This window comes from Rhinoderma darwinii, chromosome 4 (assembly GCF_050947455.1).
Source record: "Rhinoderma darwinii isolate aRhiDar2 chromosome 4, aRhiDar2.hap1, whole genome shotgun sequence".
Lineage (NCBI taxonomy): Eukaryota > Metazoa > Chordata > Amphibia > Anura > Rhinodermatidae > Rhinoderma > Rhinoderma darwinii.
The window spans coordinates 134,497,128-134,521,671 of record NC_134690.1 but is presented as its reverse complement, the minus strand read 5'-3'; the positions used below and the strand labels follow the sequence as shown (position 1 = coordinate 134,521,671).

General features: G+C 41.9%; 1 protein-coding gene across 1 annotated transcript in view; it reads left to right on the top strand.

The window, feature by feature from the left end:
• ZBBX (zinc finger B-box domain containing) overlaps nt 1-24,544 on the top strand; it is a 199,239-nt gene that overhangs the window by 140,676 nt on the left and 34,019 nt on the right. The window contains exon 17 of the mRNA XM_075861573.1: nt 17,381-17,530. Within this exon, the coding sequence (XP_075717688.1) occupies nt 17,381-17,530 (150 nt within the window). The remainder of the gene's footprint in view (nt 1-17,380; nt 17,531-24,544) is intronic.

Here is a 24,544-nt window from a genome sequence, read left to right as displayed (position 1 = left end):
GCCATTCACTCTCACTTTTCACCTCTATTTTGCTCAGACTGCCACATATTCTACTTCCAGCCATGTCTCGTCTCTAAAGCTTTTTGACCTAGATTTTAAGAGTGCCTGAGATGGTAACAGGGTCCCACTTGGTGGCCCTCACGGTAAAAGGGCCTTTTTTGCTCGACCCTTGAGGCATCACACAATGATAGTTCTCCATTAAGACCCACACTGCAATAGTTCTCCTCAAGTGCGCCACACATGAACATTGTCCCCACACAATTATAATGCCTCTTTGTGCTCTACAAAGTTAAAATGGTCCCCTTTGTGCCCCTACACAGTAACAATGCCCCTATTAGCCCCTTTTGTAGCACCGAGATAGCAAAAATGTCTCTTTTTGTGCCACCCACATAGTAAAAATAAAACTCATACTCCGTTGGCTTGTGCTCCACATCCTAATGTCTGGCTCTGCTGTATAAATTAGGAAAGATTTCTACTGAAATTCATTGAATTTGCTTTCCAATACTACAGAGCATCACATGTTGCACATCTGATGTGAGTCGTGTGGAGGTTCAGACATGGTTATGGGATACATAGTGCTCCAAGAGACAGAGCAGTGCCAATCAGTTTGATTCTCACATCTTTTGATTTGTCTCATACTCCCTTAACCTGTTAACCATGCCTGCAGCAATTCCGTTGAAAGTAGCAGACATTCCGCGGCCGAAAAAACACACCATTTCCCACGTTTTTTACTGCAGAAAATGGTGCGTATTTTGCTACGTTTTTCTCAATGCTGGGAGATGGAGACTTATCCTCTGAAAAACGCAGCAATTCAGTCCACTTTCCGCAGCAGGAATTGACATGCAACGGTACGAAATATACGCACCACAGGTCAATTTCTGCTCAGAATTTGGATGAGATTTGTTAAATATCGCCCACTTTGCTGCTACTGTATTCTGCTGTGTATTTTCTGCAGATACAGTTGAATACTACGGCAGAGCAGGAAACTATCCACTTCCTGCTCTGCCATTCACTCCTCCTGGAGCAAAATCCCCAGCCAAAATGTTGCCGACGCCTGGCCAGGAATTCCGCTGCAGGAGGTTCCACTGACTTCACTGCCCTTATATGGACAGTGAAGTCAGGGCTGTCTCTGTGAGCGGAATTCCCGGCCAGAGCGTCAGCAACGCTTTGGCCGGGGATTCCGGTGCTCCAGGAGTAGTCCATGACTTCACTGTCCATATAAGGGCAGTGACGTCAGGGGCACCTCCTGCAGCGGAATCTCCGGCCAGACCGTTGCTGACGCCTGCCCGGGGATTTCGCTCAATGGCTCTATCTACAGGGGGCGTATGTGGCACTATCTACAGGGGGCGTATGTGGCACTATCTACAGGGGGCGTATGTGGCACTATCTACAGGGGGCGTATGTGGCACTATCTACAGGGGGAATATGTGACAATCTCTACAGGGAGGTGTGTGACATCATCTACAGGGGGACTGTGTGTGACATCATCTACAGGGGGTGTGTGGCATCATCTACAGGGGGTGTGTGGCATCATCTACAGGGGGTGTGTGGCATCATCTACAGGGGGTGTGGCATCATCTACAGGGGGTGTGTGTGGCATCTACAGGGGGGCTGCATGGCACTATCTACAGAGGGCCTTGTGGTATTGTCTACAGAGGGCACTGTGGCACTTTCTACAGGGCGGCCATGTGGAGCTATCTACAATGGGCATTGTGGCATCTACAGGGAGCAGTGTGTGGCAATATCTACAGGTAGCAGTGTGTGGCACAATCTACTTAGGGCAGTGTGGAGCACCATCTACAAGGGGCATTGAGTGTGGCACTATTTATGCTGGTTTTTACGCTACCAGTAGTGGTCAGCACATATCACCTAGCCCTAGTGATAAAGTGAGACATCACCTGCCTGTAAACAACCAGATAACCAGAGACATACCGGCCACCATAGTAGTTGTCAGCCAAACTGGTGCAAAAATGTTGTTAGGTTTTTTTGTATGCAGAAATTCTGGAAAGCCACGCCCACATAGGACACACCCACCAAAGACGCCACACCCTAAGTGTCCCTAGAATAAAGTTTCAAATTTGGCAACTATGCTATACTTGCACATGGGCCTCTTTGTTATCAGTGTCCGCTTCTGTTGGCAGGTCCTACAGTCTAGCACATTTAATCCTGGTTCATAATTTAAATATCAGAACTACAGTAAATATTGATAGTTACACAGATACTCTTTCATATGAGAAATTACAGAATGCAGTCGTATCCTCTTCGAAATCCACGAGTATGTTGCAGATGTTTATTTGCTGCAGATTTTTCTTCAGTAAATTCTTCCAGTGAGAGCATATTGAATGAAACTTAATGTCACTGTAAATATACAGTATATTTTGGGAAGTACACATTAAAAACCAGGTCTGGATTTATCTACTAGACAACTGGGGGATTTTTTAATTCCCACCCTTTGTGGCCTCATGCACACCACCGTAGCCATGTGCGCAGCCGTGATTTTAGGGTCGGCCGGCTGCGGACTGTCAGCCGCGAGCCGCCCACAAATCGCCGGCCATGTGCCATTATAATGGCCCATTATTTTCAATGAAGACGGCTGTAATAAGGCATGTCCATTCTTTCTGCTGTGCAAGCTCCCGGGACATGCATGGACCGTAAAAACTACGGTCGTGTGCATGGCCCCATAGAAATGAATGGGGCCGCAATTCTCCTGTGGATTTTCGGGGGAATTACGGCCGCAAAAGCACGTTCGTGTTCATGGGGCCTAAAGCTGAGTCTTCTAAATCGTACTGCAATTTACCAAGTAAACCCACTAATCAGTGTCTGAACATTTCTGATGCCAGTACCTCAAAATCTGCATATACTATAGCCCATGTTTACAATACAACTCGCAGCATTCTCTCTCACACAGTCATTGGGGCTCAGGTTTTATATAGGATCAGTCATGTGTGAGCAAATCTGTAGCATTGGAAATCAATTTTTGTTGAACAATTTGCTGTCCATTGTTTGCACATATCTCTGAACAGGGCACAAACCAACAAAATAAAAGTTAAGCAAATTATCCAAATTGCATCTAGTAGGTGGAAAGATTAGGATTTCGGAAACAATTCTTTATGTTCCTTGCGCATCTTTCTGTTAGATGAAAGGTTCGCTCAGCCTGTACTTTTTAATCCTCACTTTAAATAAAAATAAAATACATGGTTTATTGTGGCTTTTTGATTTTTATACTTCCCATCTCCTTGTGCTAACTCATTTTTCTTTCCTGCCCTTTTACAAGGATGATACAATATATGATAAATCAATCCTCTTTGTGGACGTGAAATATAACATCAAGGGTAAAAAAAAAACAAAAAAAACAGGAAAAGAGAATGTGCCGAAACCAAAATAAAGCAATAATAAAACAACAATAATAATCATAAAAATGAATGATTTTCTCCTATTTCTTCCTTTGGCTAAAATATGTGGTAATTAGGTCTCAAACAAGCAGTGTGGGATATGGTTCCTTCAAAGTAACAAACAGAAAACCTTTCATTCCTGTAAGAAAAATAAAGAAAGAATCCCAGGAAGTCTCCTTTCTGATACAGTAAAAATATTATAATGAGTGCTTTATGGGCACCGTTGTACCAATTACCCAGCTTGTTTTTGTGTTCACTGAATGCCAGACTTTTAGTTCACTTATTATCGGAGCATAAAACTGAAAGCTCTGCCTCATACAATTTTAATTGTAATGTGACTTTAACATTTCATTTATTAATGTTAATGTGGATCCAGCTTCCAGTTTCTAAATCATATATTTACACCTTGTGTCCAGGAATTCATTTCACTACCCTTTCATTTTCTTCCATTTTAATTAAAAGCAGGATTTAGCTGTATATCTTTGCTTTTATAATAGGCTTTAATTTCAGCAAGCAACTTTATAATAATTCCAAAAATAGCAGAGAATGGCTCGGGCCTATAGCATAATGGCTTACAGGCCGACCTGCATGAGCGTAATATATCTATGTCCTTGATGCTCTTTCTAGTGATTGTGAGGACTGTCTCTATAAATACTTGCAAAATCTGTGTAGATATTGGTTAATGAAGGAAGGTTGATATTTTTAGATCCCGTTGGTTAGTACTGTAGTAAAAACGAGCCTTTATGTAGACTTCTCCTAGATCTGTTGTTACATTCCCCCACACCATAAGCTCTGAGCTAGGGATTATTTAGTTTTTACCTAATTGCTATATTGTACTGTGCAGTTGTAGACCTACAGTGTATTAATAGACATATCGTAGGACAACCAGGTCGTTTAACTTTTGGCTTTAGTGTAATCTTGTCTTTATTAAGATTCCTAATTGAGCTCTCGCCATATTGTATCTCTGGCAGGGCTTAATAGAAGCCTGTACAAATTACAATATATTGCAATACATTGTATTGTACCAGCGATCTGATGATCGTTGGTTCAAGTCTCCTAGGAGGACTAATAAAAAGTGTAAAAAGACGACTTCCGGTTCCGGCGCTGGGATGTGAGGACGGAGCTGCATGAGCTCCTGAAGCCCTGATCCCCTAACCCATCTACGCCACACACCCGCAGGATATAAACACCCCGGCATTAGGAGGAGAGGTGGGGGAAAAGAACCGGGCGGTTTATGGAGAGATATCTCCTCCGGAGTGGCAGCAGAGAGATCTCCTGTCCGGCCGAGCACAGCACACGAGGTGAGGGGCCATCCAAGATGGCGGCGCCGCTGCAGCCACCACTTTCACAGAGCCGGTCTCAGAGCCCAGAAATTCAAATGCTATCGCCGTCGGCAACGTCTGACTCACAGATTGATTATCGGAAGCTGGCAATTGAGGTAGCTACCCAACTGGCCCCCGACATCAGAGAATCCTTAATAGCCACAGTCACAACAACGCTCCAAAAACTCCAAAATGAGGTGACATCTCATGGCAATCGACTAGATGAATTGGAGCAGCGGGTTGGTCTCATGGAGGATGAATCAGCAGGGGCACATACCTGCATTAGAGACCTAATGCGAGATAACACAAAACTCAGAGACCGCTTAGAAGATCTTGAGAATCGGTCCAGAAGAAACAATTTAAGGATAGTGGGACTGCCTGAACATATTAGACCGCAGCTCCTCCAGGGCATCTGCGAGACGGAGTTACCAGAAGCGCTAGGCCTGACCAGATCTTGCAGAGTGGAAAGGGCACACAGAGTGGGCCCCCCTGGTCCGAGCGCCAACGCCAAAGGAGAGCCGCAAAGCAGACCGCGCCAGGTGATCATGCGGTACTTGGATTACAATGACAAAGAGGAACTTTTGCGCACTTTCAGGAACCGTAATACCCCTTTGCACATAAGGGGGGCAAAAATCATTCTGTTTGCAGATTATTCGGCGGAAGTCACAAGGCGTCGGAGAGCATTTGGAGGGGTTTGCACCTCCCTTTACAAACGCAAAATCAAATTTCAGCTACAGTATCCGGCCACTTTGAGGATCATGCAGACGGATGGCGCCACCAAGGTATTCCACAATCCTGAGGAGGCAGCAATATATGTAGACAAGATCCCTGGACTTCGGGGTCCTAGACAATCGGGAGAGGAGACGGCGAGTCAAGGTACAGGAGGGGAAGGTCCCCGTGCACCAGTTTCTTCACCGAAGGACTGTACATGGTCAGATATCGCCCGCAATTCCATTTCCTCACCCAAGCAACAACGGGCAGAATCGTCGAAGATGCCACATCGACAACGCTCAGAAAACCGGCTTGCAACCATCTCGGACTGATAAGTATCGCATAGAGGCTCCATGAGCGCATTTGATTGTGCCTTATATATTTATGTGGCAATTGGTTCTGGTGGGATATTATGACGACAAAATTCATGCTATAATAGGCATAAGCACTTGTACTCATGTTGTATAGGAAGCCCAACTTATTTTGATACTTTAAAAATTAAAATATGAAGTTCCAGTATATCACGAAAAGATGGCGGGAAGGGGAGGGGGGGAGGGGTCACAGACCAGAAAAAAGTGAAGTTATGTATGCCAATTTAAAGTTTGTCTCACAGGAAATGCTGGTGACATTCCTGGATGGGCATTTTGTTGTTAAAGGTTGTGCCAATTCTCTGGCACCGAATGTAAATGTTGTTATTGTAATGTTGGGAGCAATCTGGAGCAGACGCCGCCGGGCGGCTACCAAGGCAGCAAAGCACGCTTGCCTAGAATTAGATATATATGACCAGTCAATAGGGAACCTTTTCGGAACGCCCACTCTATGCAGCTGACCTCGTGGAATGTAAAGGGGCTCAGGTCCCCTAACAAGAGAATGATGGTACTCCGTCACTTAAAAAAACTCCATACGGACATCGCTCTTCTTCAGGAGACACATTTGGAGGAGAGCGACTTCCACCGCATGAAAAAGTTGTGGGTGGGCCAAGTATACGGCTCTTCAGCTTGTGGCCGTAAAGCGGGGGTACTTATTTTAATAAATAGAAACCTGGTTCATGAGGTAATCCACACTGATGCAGATAAGGAAGGGTGACTGCTCCATATTACTCTAAGCACACCATGTGGGGTATTAAGCATTTATAACGTGTATAGACCTAATAGTGATAATATTGCGTTCTTCAATGGTTTGGAAAGGGCCCTTATGTCAGATAATGTCCAGCACAAAATAGTGGGAGGTGATTTTAATTCAGTTTCTGATCACAAGAAGGATAGACGCACACACAGTTCACAAAGCACGGGATCCATTCCAACAGGGGCTCCCAGAAAACAGGACCGAGTGTTGGGACCCCTGATGGAAAGAACACACTTAATAGATCCCTGGAGAAGGGGTAACCCGGATGCCCGGGAATTTACACATTACTCCCACGCTCAACAGTCCTGGTCCAGGATTGACTACCTCTTAATATCCCCAACACTACAACCGAGGCTGGGGGCCGCTGAGATAGGGGACCTAGTGATCTCAGATCACGCCCCGGTACGAGTAGATTTTCAGGAAATATATCCCAGAGGATCAGACTTCATATGGAGATTCCCGGCTCATTTAGCAACTGATGACACCTTTGTGAGACAGCTAAGAGGGTGGTGGTTAGAATACGCGTCGACGAATTCAGAACACAGAGATGACCCCTCACTGTACTGGGATACTGCCAAGGCAGTGCTGAAGGGGAGGATAATGGCGTATACTGTCAGCAAAAAACGGGAAATAACACAAAAATGTAATGCTTCAAGTGCTGCACTGAGGGCAACCTATACAGCATATTTGGCACACCCTACACTAGATGCTAGACAGGCCTGGATTCAGGCAAAACACTCTTTTGACGAGTGGGCAGCTCAGAAAGAAACAATGCATACTCGAGACTTTGAAGCTACTTTACATAAGTTCGGAAGTAAGGCGGGTAAACTTTTGGCCAATATGGCTCGAGGAAAGCGCTCAGTGCAACACATAGCGAAATTAAGGGATCATAATGGGCGAGAAACATGCGATCCAACTAGTATTAATTCCATCTTGGCTAAATTCTATGAGGAGCTATACTCTGATACATCTTCCCTTTCATTGACAGACACACTGTTAGACAAGGTCACTTTACCGGTCATCTCCGCGGAACAGTTGCAACATCTAAATGCCAGGGTCACAAGGGAGGAGGTGGATGAGGCAATAAGAAACCTTAAAAATAGTAAGGCGCCTGGCCCAGATGGGCTGACCGGCGAATTTTTTAAAGTAATGCGGGAACAGATTACGGAGACTTTGGTCTCCTTGTTTAACAATGCTCTGGGAGAGGAGGGGTTACCACCATCAGCAGACACATCTTATGTGAAATTATTGCTTAAACCTGGAAAGGACCCCCTACTACCATGATCATACAGACCCATATCGCTCATAAACGTGGACGCTAAACTCCTTTCCAAAATCATAGCTGATAGGTTAGCGAATATAATGCCGTTCCTCATAGCCCCAGAACAAGTAGGTTTTATTAAAGGTAGGTCGGCGGTCACCAACATTAGGACGGTTCTGGCAGTGCTAGATAGAGTACAGCATAACCCATTTCCGGGGGAACATTCGGCTTTACTTTTACTTGACGCGGAGAAAGCTTTTGACAATGTCCGTTGGAGTTGGTTGGATGCTGTCCTGGATAAGATGGAAATAACGGGGGCATTCAGGATATTATTACACCACATATACAAAGACCCTAAGGCTAGAATCTCCACACCAGGCTTTCTGTCTAAACCATTCCGTCTATGTAAAGGTACAAGACAGGGGTGCCCGCTATCGCCACTGTTGTTCAATCTGGCTTTGGAGCCGCTGGCACGTTATCTGGCGTCATCCAATTTATATACGGGCATAAGGGTGGGGGAGATGGAGGTCAAGGAAACGTTGTTTGCAGATGACATCTTGTTATTTCTCGCAGACCCCCTTAAAGATGTTCCGCGTATCTTCCAGGCATTGAACGACTTTGGGAGCTATTCAGGGTACAAAGTTAACACGTTAAAATGCCAGTTATTAGATTTGGGAACGCAGGACCCAGCATATAGGCGGTCCCTAGCCTCCCTGGATGTTGAGATGGCTAAGTCAAACATTACTTATCTGGGTATTAAAGTGGGTCGGGCACCCAACTCGCTGTATGATCTAAATTATCCCCCCCTTATACAGGATATCCAGGCAGATCTTCTGAGATGGCACAGTCTACCTCTATCACTGATGGGAAGGAGCTGTTTGGTCAAAATGTCAGGATTTGCGAAATTACTCTACCCGCTCCAGACTATCCCACTTCTGGTCAAGCACTCAGATATCAATGCACTCAACTCATCATTTACCAAATTCATATGGGGGGGAAAGAAACCAAGAATAGCGCTCACGAAACTCATGATGAGGAAGGCGGAAGGAGGGGTCAATTTCCCTAACATTCGGGGTTATAACCTGGCCTGCTTGAGTAGACATCTGCTAGATTGGAAACACAACACAGAGTTCCACTCCAATACTAGACTGGAGAGACAGCTAGCAAAACCTTGGGATCTCATGGCTCTGGTACACACAACGTTCACTTGTCTCCCAAAGATCGTCAAGAAATCATCTCTGTTACGAGATACCATCATTGCCTGGAAGGTACTGCGCAAACATTATAACCTCTCTTATCGCATTTCAAAACATATGCCCTTATGGCAGCACCCAGAGTTTGCAGCAGGAAGATCTAACAAACTAATGTCAGAATGGAGGGAGAAAGGGGTAGCGACACTGGGGGAGATGTTCCACGCGCAGGATAAGAGGTGGTTAACCTTGCAAGAGCTCCAGAATAAATACGTTTTTGTTCGGCATCAGCACTTACAGTACTTACAAATAGTTAATCACTGTAAAACTAAACTTGCGGATGTAGCGGATGAGGTCCCCCCCAACCTGTTTGATTCATGGTTCACGGACAATCGCAGACACTCCATTTCCCAATTATATAGTACACTCAGACCATCACTAGTGAAGATGTCCCCGGGTCAGGCCTTTGGGAGATGGGAAAAACTGTTTAATTTACCAGGCATTGAAAAGCATATTGAGAAAGGGCTGGTGGATTTCAGGGCACACGTGCACAACGAAAACTGGAGGGAAACTCATTTGAAGATCATTCACCAAGCAATATATGCATTTACCTTGGCCCCCTCCGCCTCGCAACCAGATAGGAAAACGTCATGCCCTAGATGTAATATCTCAAAGACGGACATGTATCATGGCCTTTGGGCGTGTGCACATATTCAGCCATTCTGGGGGGAGATAACATCCTTATTGCAGCAGGTGGGCAGGTTCCATGGGAATTTAGGGCCAATGGAGGTCTTATTCCATATACAACATGATGGAGAATTAGAAGAGACAGAAACGACACATTTAGCTCCCATGGCCCATGCCACACTGATTGTGGCAAAGAGGTGCATACTCCAAAACTGGCTGGTAGCTGAAGTACCGACTCAGAACATAGTGATCCAGGGGTTGAGGAAACTGTTTTATCTAGACCGCATTGGTATATTACAGAATAAAGACACGCAGAGCAAAAAATTCTTTGAGAAATGGAAGCTTTTCCTCACAAAATATTTCACCAGTGCAGAACGAAGGGACATCATAGATCCATTTACGGGAACGTCATGGTACCTGATTGAAGATCTCAAGGGCACTTTAGGGGCACTGAAAATATCACGGGAGTAAAGCATATATATCCTCTTGGATTTCTTTATTCTTGCGGACTAGCTGCCTGAGTCGGTGAACTGCTTCACGAAGCTCCAATTGTTATGTATGCTCCCATTTCTTATTTGTTTTGTGTATTGTTTAGTTATGTTAGTTAGGCAGATATGCAAAGTTATGTAACAATGTTTACAGGAATACCCGACATGTGGGGTTAAAGGATGGGAAGGATAGAGGAGATGAAGGAGGGCTGATAGCCTATGGGGAATACCTTCCAAGGTTAAAACTAGTTTGCAAGGAAGCATTCACTATCACATGTTCATTTATACATTTTTTGTAATGTTTATTATTATGGCAATGCATTACTGTATGATTTGTGTTTTTTTTTTGTGTTGAAAAAATGCAATAAAAATATGTTTTAAAAAAAAAAAAATTAAAAAAAAAAAAGTGTAAAAAATAAAAGTTAACATAGCTGGTTTTGTCGCGTCTGTAAAAATGGAACTATTACAATATAACGTTATTTAGCCCGCTCAGTGATAAAAAAAAAAAAAGTTGCGTGTACTCCAAAATAGTACCAATACGAACTATAGCTTGCCCCGCAAAAATTAAGCCCTCATGGCGCTCAAACGACTGAAAAATAAAAAAAGTTATGGCTTTTAGAATGATGCGACACAAAACAATTTTTTTTTTTAACAAATATTTTTTTATTTTATAAAAGTGCCAATACAAAAAACAGAAATTTGGTATCGCTGTAATTGTATCAAATCATAGAGTAAAGTGAACATGTAGTTGTTACCGTACAATGAACACCATAAAAACTAAACCCCCTAAAAAATGTCGCAAACAATGCTTTTGACCAATTTAACCCCACACAAAAAATGTTTTGTTTCCCAGTACGTTAAATGGTGCAATGAAAAACTACGGGCATGACCACACGTGGCGGATTTCCTCCGCAACTGTCCGCATCAATGCCGCACAGAATCTGCGTTGCAGATTCTGCTGCGGATCTGCACAAAATGTGCAGTACATTGATGCGGACTAGCTGCTGCGGACTGCGGGAAAAGTGCTTCCCTTCTCCCTATCAGTGCAGGATAGAGAGAAGGGACAGCACTTTCCCTAGTGAAAGTAAACGATTTTCATACTTACCGGCCATTATCTTGGTGACGCGTCCCTCTTTCGGCATCCAGCCCGACCTCCCTGGATGACGCGCCAGTCCATGTGACCGCTGCAGCCTGTGGTTGGCCTGTGATTGGCTGCAGCCGTCACTTAGACTGAAACGTCATCCTGGGAGGCCGGACTGGAGACAGACGCAGGGAGTTCTCGGTAAGTATGAACTTATATATTTTTTTACAGATACATGTATATTGAGATCGGTAGTCACTGTCCAAGGGTGCAGAAACAGTTACTGCCGATCGCTTAACTCTTTCAGCACCCTGGACAGTGACTATTTACAGACGTCTCCTAGCAACGCTCCCGTCATTACGGGAGCCCCATTGATTTCCTCAGTCTGGCTGTAGACCTAGAAATACATAGGTCCAGCCAGAATGAAGAAATGTCATGGTAGTAAAACCAATACGCTCCGCAGCACACATAAGATCTGCGGACTTCATTGCGGAATTTTGACTCTCCATTGAAGTCAATGGAGAAATTCCGCCATGAGTCCGCCACTGCTCCGCAACAGACAGAGCATGCTGCGGACACCAAATTCCGCTCCGCAGCCTATGCTCCGCAGCGGAATTTTACGCCTCGTCTAAACGAACACTGCTAAATTAAAGTGTAAGTCAATGGACAAACGGCTCCGCTGCGGATTAACGCTGCGGAGTGTCCGCAGCGGAATTTAAGTGAAATTCCGCCACGTGTGAACCCAGCCTACAACTTGTCTCACAAAAAACAATCTCTCATATGGTTATGTAGACGAAAAAATAAATAAAAGGTATGACATTTAGAACATAGGGAGGAAAAAGCTAAAGTTGGCAGCGGCGGGAAAGGGTTAATGTATGTGGAATTGTCATCACATTGAGAGAAAGTTCTAATCCACTTGATAGAAACGGTAATCCTGGTGATTGTTATGCTTTTTCCAACAAAGAGATCTAAAGGGGTTTTCTCCCCAATGTAAGTTGTGGCATATTTTGCTAGGATATCCCATCACCAACTGTTGGCACCCCCACTACCCTTAGAATGAAGCGGCTGTAGCTCTGACTAAGCATAACAGGTGGCCAGGAACGCTCTGCGCATAACAAAAAGTCAAGGGGACCCTGGTCTAAATCAGCGGGGGCCCCCCACCAATCAGGGTGTTATGGCATATCCTAGATTGTTAGATTTTATGGCTGGGACCTCTCTCCTTTTGTCTCATTATTTGTTCATTTGTTTTGATTATTTGTCATTTTAATTGTTTGTTACTTTCTTAATTGTAAAGCGCTTTGGAACATGTCGGTACTGTATACCGTATTTTTCGGACTATAAGATGCACTTTTTAGCAAGAATAAATCTTGCTAAAAAGTCCCTATGTCTTATAGTCAGCAGTCAAGGGCTCCGGCTGCTCCAGACCCGCCTGAGCTTTCCCGACCCATGATGTTTGGTGTGGGCTCATGCTTTGAGCCCGCTCGATACATGATACTCTGCAGGTGTCAGCTGTGTTTTACAGCTGGCACGCTGCTCTAACAGCCAGGAACAGCGATCGCGCTGTTCCTGGCCGATTAACTAGTTAAATGCCTTGGTCAATATCGACGAGGGCATTTAAACCATTAGGAGGGGGCGGCCCCTCCGACAGCCCAATGACCCCCCCCCCACCGCAACGCGATCGGGGGACGCCAATGGTTGTCATGGCAGCCCGGGAGCCTAACACACGACCCCAGGTCTGCCTTCTGTCTCCCTCTGCTAAGTCATACCTCCAGCCCTTTTCCAATTTTTCCCCAAGCCCAATGTCAAAAATAAAAACATTGGTATAGCTGCGTCCATAAAAGTCTGAACTGTTACAATATACCATTATTTAACTTGCACGGTGAATGGCGTAAAAAATAAAATAAATAAAACACCAGAATCATTGCCTTTTAGTCACCTTAGCGTTAAAAAAGTGATCAAAAAATGGTGGCAATGAAAACTACAGCTCGTCCCGCAGAAAATAAATATAAAATATAACAGTTATGGCTCTCAGAATGTGGTGAAACAAAACAATTTATTTTTTTTAACAAATAGTTTTTTCTTTGAAAAAGTAGTAAAATATGAAACCATTTTTCCCTATTTTCTGTTGTCTAAAACCTGGGTGCGTCTTATAGTCCGAAAAATACGGTAAATTAATATTATCATTATAATATGGGAATACCCCTTTAATGGTACTTAATTTTGATCAATAAATGGTATCACCGTACACACGTTTTTTTTTTTGTTTTTTTTTTATTGCCATCTCTTTATTGATTCTTACGGCTTAAATAAAAAAAAACGGAACATATTTAGGTAAAATGTATTCCGATTTTTATTAGGCTTAATAGGAGCGACAGCATTTAGGCCACCCAAACGTCTTTATTTGATTAAAAGTGAAGTGAAAGGAGAATTTGAACCTTATGCAAAAAATGTGCCGCCTTTTCACCAGATAAAACATAATATGGGAGATTGACAGTTAATGTGACTATTATACAGAACTTCATGTACTATTGTTATACAAAGAGCTTTTCCCTATAAAACCGAATAGTGTTCACAAATCTTATTGTCTTGCTGTCCCATTTTGTTGACCCCAATCGTTTCTATATTTACGATTTCTTTCTTTATTTTTATCTCATGTACAGAGCAAATGCCAGTATTAGAATGACCTCAGAGGGCTGTTTCCCACCATAGGAAGTACTAAGTGGCAATTATTTGAATTTCATGGTTGACATTTTAACATTAATAGAATAGAACAAGTCAGCTTGAGGGTGCTCGTGAACAGATTCACTAACACCGTACAATCCGCTCATTGCTAAATTATACATGTTCTTACACAAAAGAAGGAAGTTTTCAGATGCAATAATATGTTCCTAATTTTGCTCTGTGTTTTCATTGTTGTAATTATTCCCAGATGTAATATGTATTTATTTTAAAAACATTTTGAAGAAGCAAACAAGCAATGAAGTGGTGTATTATACTTGTCAGGCATCTAAGGTTTGGTACATGGTATGTGACATGGAATCAATGTAATACATAAATTGAAGTCCTAAAATGCTACTAGAACATGGGTATCTCTAGACAATCCAATACTTTTCATTTATAAGAAACATTAAAGTGAACTCCTGCTGTATATTTATTCCTGCATGTTCACCGCTGTGGCTTCCAGCGCGTGTCTATTTTCTGCAGCTCAGGACGATACTTTTTCTTTTTTTTTAGCAGATATAACAGACAATTAGGGTAGGAACACTGCGGATTTTCCGCAACGGATTTCATTGCGGAAAATTCACAGCGCATTACAGTAGCAGCAGTGTGGGTGAGATTTCAACAAATCTCATCCCCACCCAGCGGAAAAAAAGCTGCCAAAAAAAGCACATAAATTGACCTGCGGTGCAATTTCTTCAGCCACAGCATGTCAATTTATGCTGCGGAATCGCTGCTCTTGTGTTGCGGGTTTTCCCCATTGAATTCAATGGGGTGCTTAAACCCGCAACAAAGTGGTGTGTGTCGTGACATTTGCGACGGAATCACGACGATTTTGCCGCAAAAATTGCAAGTAAGAAAAATAATAAAAAGTTATACTTACCCAGAGTTTAACACTTCTTTTCCAGTTTGGCCTCCTGGGATGACATTTTGTCCTATGTGACTGCTGTAGCCAATCACAAGCTGCAACATCATCCTAGGAGGCCAGACTATGCGCAGAAGAAGGGAGGTGGTAAGTATGAACTTTTTTTCCGCCGCTACTTTGTGGTGTGGTTTTTCGGACGGCATTCCCTGTGGTGTTCAGGGTGGATAAGCTGTGCATCTTGACGCAATGTTTCCACCCTGAACACGCTGTGTGTGTTCCTACCTTTAAAGGGACACTCTCCAGATTGATAAACTGTGTTATCCCTCTATGTTGGATGATACAAGGAACCAAAGAACACCAAAGAGGATATCACAGTGACATACACCACACCCTCTGGTCCTCCAATAGGCATAATAAAATATATAAGTTTTGCCCAGTATGTTCCTTTTAATGTGCAGGTCATTTTATTTACAACATAGGCAAAGAACATAGCAAAAGTACAGAATTGACTCATGTTTTTAATTTCTGGATTCACCTAATGCTGTAATTGGTGAACCAACCTAATAAAATACTTAGGCATCCCACTTCATGATTTGCAATTTAGTGTCTGAATCATGTGAATGACAGCCTATTATCACTGCCTATTATGGTTTAAAACATTCAGGTTTTTTTAATCTTCTATATAACTAGAAATGTGCTTTCCAAAATCATGCAGGGCACAAAACTCCTTGCATTGCTAGCACACTTAGGCCTTGTTCAGAGGAACGTAGAATACATATGTGTGACGGCTGTTAAAACAACTGCCGTCACACGGACGCATGTATTTCAATAGGGCTGTTCACACGGCCGTTGTTTTAACGGACAGTGTGAAGGGTTTTTCACGGATCCCTCCATAGACTCAAGGCTATGGGGATCCGTCAAAATGGGACCTGCACGGGGGCAACTTGGACATGAAAAACTGCCGTTTTTCACGCCCACGTTTCCCCACATTCGTCTGAATAAGGCTGTAAGGTCATATCTGCAGAGTTACATGTGGTGGACATATTTGAAGTCCTGTATCAACAGTGTTATTTGTACAACACATGTTTTTTAATACTGATGCCCCTGGGCCTGCAGTAAATTTATGAAATGAACACAGTTCATACATTTCAAATAGTGGAAAGTCTATGCGGATCTGTAGGTAGTTGTACAAATATACTTGCCGTACATAGGTTCCTATAGATGTTCGCATATAGAGACTGCTTAGCCACACCCCGTTTCCAAAACTCGAGGGTCTATCAATGTTTGAGTGTAGCTAAACGTTTGACAAACTTCTAACATATCAGAAGTTTTGATTGGTGGGTGTCTGATCACTGAGACCCCCACCGTTCGCTGGAACGAAGCAGCTGAATTGCTCATGTGAGCGCTCAGCCGCTTCATGTCTGTTCGGCATTTTGCGGAAATAAATGTATAGTTTACGGACTCAATAGAAAGTCTGAGCCCGTACATCGATACATCAGCTTTCTGGAAAAAGCCGAACAGTCACGAAGCGGCTGAACGCTTACATGAGAGTCTCAGTGCTCGGATCCCCACCAATCCAAACTTCTGATATCTCACCATGACATGTCAGAAGTTTGTCAAATGTTTAGCTACACTTTAAGAAATTGAGTAATACCTAGGTATATGTGTGTCTATATATACCCAGGCTATCTTTATCACAGTGCTGCTTTCCTATTTTTTATATATATATATATATATATATATATACATATATACAGATGTAGCCGTCTTTACCTTGACTTCTAACACATTAAATAAACAATGGCTAGATCTCTTATCTTGACTTTTCAATGGCTTTTGTGTGATATCACGCTGCAGCTAGCTATCAGAATCAAGTTGAAGATGGCTACATCTGTGTGTGTATGTATGTATGTATGTATATATTATATACACACGCAATATTGTACTGTCAACCAGTTTCGACTCTTGCTACATGAGTCTAACTTTATCCAACACATAAGCACCTCTCTGGGCCCTCTCCACTCCTTAGAGTTTTATTCTCTGAAAGGTTTTTTATTTTTTGAGCACATACAGAAGCACTGTTCAACTACTGTACCTGATCCTTAAGAGTCCACTCTTCTATTCGTTTTTATGTGCTGAGCCTTAGTTTTTTTTTGTCTTCCTGAGTACTTTAACACAATATACTGTATGTCTGCGACTCCATGAATCAAAGTGTCCTGCATTGTATATGATGAAGAGTGATAAACTATAGATATATATAAAAAAAAAAAATCATATATATAATATAACCGGCAGCCAGGGGTACTTATAGAAAAATGGTTAGACAAAAAGATTGCCACTAAGTTTTAGAATATAGGTGTGATGTTAATAGCTGAACGTGAGCTTTTATGGGGAACCTATATATTCATAAGCTTCCGCAATGCTGTACCCTGATAGCAGTGGTGACAGAAGGAGGGAATTTATAATTGAAAGGTTTGGTTGTGAGAAACATGTCCTCCTTGCTTTAGTGTGTTTTAACATGATCTTCATTTCCGATGAAGGTAATAACTACTGGAGACCAGAAAGCAGCTTAAGTGCCTGCGCAGACAATGCAGTTGTCCAAGATATTGTATCAAATGCATGGGCTCCATCCAACAATCACTTCACAGAACGCAGCCTTACTCCTAGGAACTTCACACACAGAGGGATGAGTGAGTACTGAATCTCATTAAACATCATTACTGAAAAAAACAAATGTATTTTTTTATTTTTTTCAATATTATTAACTCTAATGCAAGCAAAGTAATAAAGAAAGATTATGTAAAAGTGTTCCTATTTTTACTGTATGCAGCACTTGCTGTATTGAAAAATGCTAAGCCACGCCACCTTGTAAAAAAAAAAGAAAAGTATCTAAAACAGTTAATGTGGCACACAGCATTCTGGTGCATTTTGAATAGTAAGGTCGGGTTCCCACAGGTCGAATATGCTGAGTAAAAACTGCAGTGTATCCGACCTAGAACCCGCAGCACCTTCCGTCCGAAAAACCGCACCACATTTGGCACTCTAGTTGTTGTGAAGCTACAATTCCCATAGGCTTTATTATTCCGGTCAAAACTGTCAGGGCCTGCTGTGAAATGTAGTTTCACAACAGCTGGAGTGCCAAAGGTTGTTGACCCATGATCTATAGTATCATTTTAACCTCAGAAAGCAAGACACACTACAAAAGTGTTCAGGTACAGATGTAAATAATAAAAGACAATGGGGCAGATTTAGGCTGGCTTTTTACTGGTCGGATACACTGCGTCAAAAAACTGCACAGCGTATTCGACCTAGAACCTGCATCACCTTGCGCCCGAAAAACTGCACCACATTGTGAAGCCTAAAGGGGTTGTCCGGACAATTCCCTTTTGTTAGAAGAGCCACCTGATAATAAACAATCACAGGATCTCCTGATGCTGGGACCCCCAGCAAGTGTTCAATTATCTTGCAGTGCCACTACAGGGAAAGAGAAGCATTTCACAGAAATAAATGGGCTGTCCATGTAATGCACGCAACATGTCGGTTACAATATATAAAATCTATAATACAGGACGGTATTTAAAATGGGTTTTCTAAGCCAAATAACCCCTATGAGCCTTACTCCTTTACCAAACCTGCTGTGTTACGTATGTTTGCAAATGAAATGGGGTGAAAGAAGAGGAGACAAAAATAAATGCCCCCTGGGGCACACAGAATATTTGTTTTCAAGTAAGAATAACAGAGAAACTGCACAATTTAAAGTTAAAAGAATAGATGATCCATAATTGTTATTTCATGAGAAACACATATTTACTAATACAGACATGTCAGGATAGTTGAGAGGTCCTATTTAGGGTACGAACACACAAGACTGATACGCTGCATAAAAGTACACAGCCTATTCGCCCTGGAGCCCACAGGGATTTACGGCCCAAAAAACCGCACCAAATTATGGTGCGTTTTTTTTGGGCAGCATGTCCGCTGCGGAAATCCTGCAGCAATAATAGCCATTGACCGTAGTCATCGCAACGCATCCCTCTCTCTCACTTTGCAGCAAACCAGCAATTCCACAGCATAAATTGATATCTACGGTTTAAAAATCCGCACCACTGGTCAATTTATGAAAGGTTTTTCGGCAGATTTTTTTGTGTGAATGAGATTTATTCAAATCTCACTCACACTGCTGCTACTGTACTACGCTGCGGATTTTCCGCAATGAAATAAGTTGCGGAAAATCTGTAGTGTTTACGCCAGTTGTGTTCCTACTCTTTGGCTATGGCAGATTTATAAAATCTGAAAACGCATACTTATGTCTACCTATATTTTATTAATCACTAGCAGAGTTACCCGGCTTTGCACGGGGTCTATTTGTTTGTGTGTGTGGTTAAAAACGTTGTTTCCTATTCATATGCAGCTCGCTGTTCGCTGTGATGTATGTGGTCAGCCTAGAGACGAGTCTGTTGAGAGGTTTCAGCATATCGGACAGCAGCCATGTGCTTTGCTGCAGGAGTCTGTTGTCCAAGTGCAGGGTTCCTTTTTGGAAAGCGGTTCTATTTATGAGGGTGATGAAATCCAGTATAGGTACAGTGTAGTATACGTACAGTCCGTACATGGCGAGTAAAGAAAGATGGTTGGATTGTTATGGAAACCCGGTGTAAAACAAAAATGTCTGGGTTGTTACGGGAACCTGGTGTAAAACTGTGTATGTGAGTGAAACTAAGAATGAAGAACCTGCATGCTTCTATTGGCTAATAGGGGTCATATGATGTGATATAGAGGAGGAGGGTTCCTTTTTGGAGGCATGACTGGTATGAAGGGGTTTTAATTTCTGAGAATCCTCAAATCCAGTATAGGTACAGTTAGTTTACAGCGTGTAACACGTAAAGAAAAATGGCTTGGTTGTTATGGAAACCTGGTCTAAAACTGTGTGTATATGAGTGAAGCTAAGAATGAAGGACCTGTGAGCTTCTATTGGCTAGTACGGGTCATGTGATATGGAGGAAGGTCCTTGATGTGGAAGCCAGTTTGCTTTTGTGAATGTCGAACGGTAGGTCCTAGAGAGCTGAAACTTGGTCTAAACCTTTGGAAGCACGTGATTTACTTATGTGCCAAATTTGGTGCAGATTGGTCCAGTCATTTGACCGTGCATAGAGAACATGCAACAGACATCAGACAACAGAAATTACTTTTTACATATATAGAGATAAGTGCATCAGATTGACATATTAATTTTTCCTATGTAAAATATCCTTCCGCATACAGTAAATTAGATTTTTCCACTCAGTATATTAAAATGACTTTGTTTTCAGCAGTCCTTTATTATAAATGCAAGACTTGTACAATAAAAATGTTTTTCTTTCTGTTGAATGCCTATTTTGTTACATACCTGTGGCTGTTATTGCAGAACTAATTACGTTTCATATCCCTATAAAACGTACCCATTTAGCATTAATATTTATAAGGAGCTGTGATGAGTTTTCAGACAGTCCTCACCATGGTTTACAGAATACTTACTTTCCATTTCAAGGCTGACCTTTGGAAATACTCAAGTGTAATAATTTTTATACCGTTCCTAGCTGTATGTAAAGCACATACTCCGTAGAATGCATTCATATGTATCTAGAGTTGCCACATGAGCTAATCATTTTTACTCCTTCATTTTAATTTAGAAGAACCTATAGTCCTTAGGCTTGATAAAAAAAACAACCTTACACATCCACATTCTTTCATGACTTTACTATAGACGCATGTCTTAAGGGTTAATTTCTGTATTAAAGGAAACCTCATGGCTTGTTACCAACATGGGTGACAATTTACCAAGCCAAACTAGACACATTTCTCTGAATTTATTCAGTAAGTTTGTAGCCCATTATCAATCCTTTTGTGAGAACAGCAGCCACTGCGTTTTATGTTCAGCAGGCTGTGCGCAGCAAGGCCTTTTTATATTTAAAACCTTCACATCTCTGCTGGTTGTGTTGTGTTCTGTTTGTATACTTAATGTGACACCAAGCCAGGAAAATTAGTGTTTTCACTGTTGTTTTCAAGATTCAATGTTTTACCTGAATGCTACGCAGCTTTGGTATAACAAATGTTGGTCAAGTGCCATGTGCAGTATGTTCCAATGGCTGGGGCTGCATTCCGTTTGAAGATTTCAGGTCTATTGTTTGTTTTTGTGCGTTTGTTTCTTGTGGATATTTTGAAAACCTTTCTTTTTTATTAGTTTAAAATATTTATGCATATAATTAGCAGTAAAATATTTGCAATGATGTAATAATTGAGCCAGTATAAAGGGTTCCATAAAACAAAAGGAACAAGCTATGGTGATATAGTAAGAAAGATTGAGTGTATATAAGGAAGCAATTACATGAAATCAGCAATAGAGAATAAAGTAATAATAGAATAGTCAATAACATTTATTTTAAGGCTCTATTCACGCGACAGGGTCCGGGTTTTGGTCCGTTTTTCTCGGCAGTTTTGCATCCAATTGTAACCCATTTTACATCCATTTTGTCACTGTCCGTTTTAAAAAAGGATGAATTTCATTTGTCAATTTTTTTGGTCCCAACCCACTAAAAACACCCACAGGAAGGTCACATGATCGCCAAGTCACAATTTTCTCTTTCAGAGTATAGAGAGCTTTGTCTGATACCGCAGCTTCTTTGCATTGGTTTCTGGATTTTCTCTGCCATTTTTTACTCGCTACCATGTACTCACAACCATTGAACCGTGTACTGCAGCTTTGGCTGATTTCTCGGTAATTCAGACAGCAATTGCAGATGATGATGCCCCTTGTAGGTAGTGCCACACAGCCCCCTTGTAGGTAGTGCCACCCCCCCCCCTGTAGATGGAGATAGCATGCACAGTTACCATTTTATCTTGCTTTCAGAGTATAGAGAACTTTATCTGATCCCTCAGCTTCTTTGCATTAGTCTCTGTCTTTTTCTCTGCTATTTTTTTACTTGCTACCATATCTTCACAACTATTGAACTGTGTACTGAAGCTTTGGCTGATTTCTCGGCAATTGGACATCAATTGCAGATGTTGATGCCCCCTGTAGATAGTGCCACAGTGCCCCCTGTAGATAGTGCCACACAGCCCTCTTGTAGGTAGTCCCACACAGCCCCCCTCTTCAAGAGTTGCCCCTGGCGTCACTGTCCATATATGGATAGTGATGTCAGGGGCTTCTCCTGGAGCGGAATCCCCGGCCAGAGGTTTGGCAAAGCTCTGGCTGAGGATTCCGCTTCAGAAGTTGCCCCTGATGTCACTATTCAGATATGGGGAGAGACGTAGGGGGCTCATTGTAGGAGCGGAATCATCGAGCAGAAGGATTTCCCTACTACAGTGGCGCTATCTACACGGGGGGTGCCATCTATGGGGGGTGCTATCTAGAGGGGGGTGCTGTCTACAAGGGGGCTGTGTGGCACTACCTACAGAGGGCTGTTTGGCACTACAGCATAAAATCTCCTCCTCACAAGCACTTCGTGCTGTGAGGCGGAGGAGAGAGAGAGAGCGGCAGAAAACACAGCCATCACGTGGATCACATCCAAGTGTCGGCCGTGTTTTACACTGCCCCATATACTTCTATGAGGGCCGTGAGAACGGCTCAAAATAGGGTATGTTGCATTTTTTTACGGCCGTGTGAATAGCCCTAATTGGGGTCTATTGTTTTTACACCGGTCGTTACATAAGCGGCCGTCACATGGCGGATTACCCCTGCTGTGTGAATAGGGCCTAACAGTAGTTTTGGATAGAGACTTTATTATATTTAGAATGCAGCCAAATGTCAGAATTTTGAAGAAACTGTGGAAATTTGGTTAAGCTTCTTGTGGATATTTTTAATGTTAGTCATTGTGATTACTAGGTATTTGGCCTTTCTGAGCCCATCTCTCAAACTATTTAAAGCGTTAATTAAAATAAACAGTCACAATAATGACAAAATTAAGTCTCAAATGTTGCAGCCATTCAAATGAAAATATGTAGACATTGAAAAATAACAAAGTGGTATTCATGAACTTTTACTTCTTCTAGCACTAAAGTGAACGATGTTAATCAAATGTTTTGAGCAGTGTAATGCTAGGTCAGAATCAAATGTATCATGCACCATTTTTACATATAGCATACACTATCAACTGACACATCCACCAGTACCTTTAAACTGTTATACTCATGTAGTGTGCATATAAAATCATCTTGTGAATGAAAATGGTTGTGTCTGTGCCCATCTTTAGATGTATAAAACAAATAACAGGGTATGTTCACACGGCCTATTTACGGACGTAATTCGGGCGTTTTTGCCCCGAATTACGTCTGAAAATAGCGCCTCAATAGTGCTGACAAACATCTGCCCATTAAAAGCAATGGGCAGACGTTTGTCTGTTCACACGAGGCGTATATTTACGCGCCACTGTCAAATGACGGCGCGTAAATAGACGCCCGCGTCAAAGAAGTGACCTGTCACTTCTTTGGCCGTAATTGGAGCCGTTATTCATTGACTCCAATGAATAGCAGCGCTAATTACGGCCGTAATTGACGCGGCGTTCGAGCGCCTGCACATGCCGGTACGGCTGAAATTACGGGGATGTTTTCAGGCTGAAACATCCCCGTAATTTCAGCCGTAACGGACGCCCTCGTGTGAACATACCCTAACAGATACGAAAACATGTTATATTTATGAATAAATATATATATTTTTTATATGCACACAATGTAGATAGGTAAACATAGATGGACATATAGACATACATTGAAAGATGGATACATATTTGAGCTACAATTTTGATAGACAGGGCCTCCATCACGGCAGTATAGGTGGTATTACTGTCAGGGTACCAGGCAAATGAGTCAAAAAATAAGCCAACACTCAAATGGTATCTCTTTCTTGCCACCTAGTAGTCATCTGATGGGACCTGCACAATGGCCTTGTTATTAATAAGTGAAAACAGGGACCGTTTATTTAATCTTCAAAACTCCAAATCGACCTTAACAGAGTAATATAAACCAGAAATACAATAATTTGGATATAAAATATACTTTTGTTATAATATATTAAAAGCAAAAATCACAACAAAAAATATATAAAAATGGAAACAACATGAAGCTGGTAAATGTACAGTGGTAAAAGACTCTACACAAAGTTCACTTTCATTAAGACTCTTAACCAGGTATGCTCTTATAACCCCATTCTAAACATTTATATGATTCACTTTGTTTTCATAAACTTCTTTAAGTATTACTACACTACATCGTGCTAACAAAGTAATTATTTTGTTTCAACTCACAATTTATTTATTAACTATATGTTACATCACTTGTATCGCTATAACTATTTAACATAGGGGTTTTTCCTTGGCTATTCTACTGTAACATCTATATATTTGCACACCTTTGTGTAGAGTCTTTTACCACTGTACATTTACCAGCTTCATGTTGTTTCCATTTTTATATATTTTTCGTTGTGGTTTTTGTTTTTAATATATTATAATAAAAGTATATTTTATATCCACATCATTGTCTTTCTGGTTTATATTACTCTGTTAAGGTCGATTTTGAGTTTTGAAGATGTATATTGAGTATTGAACCATGTTCAAATGTATTTTGGATCATATTTAATAATAAGACCGTTTATTTCATGTAAGTGAAACTGCACAAATTCCATTTAAACGACTGTACAGGGACCCACCAAATATGTGGCATGGGACACACAGATC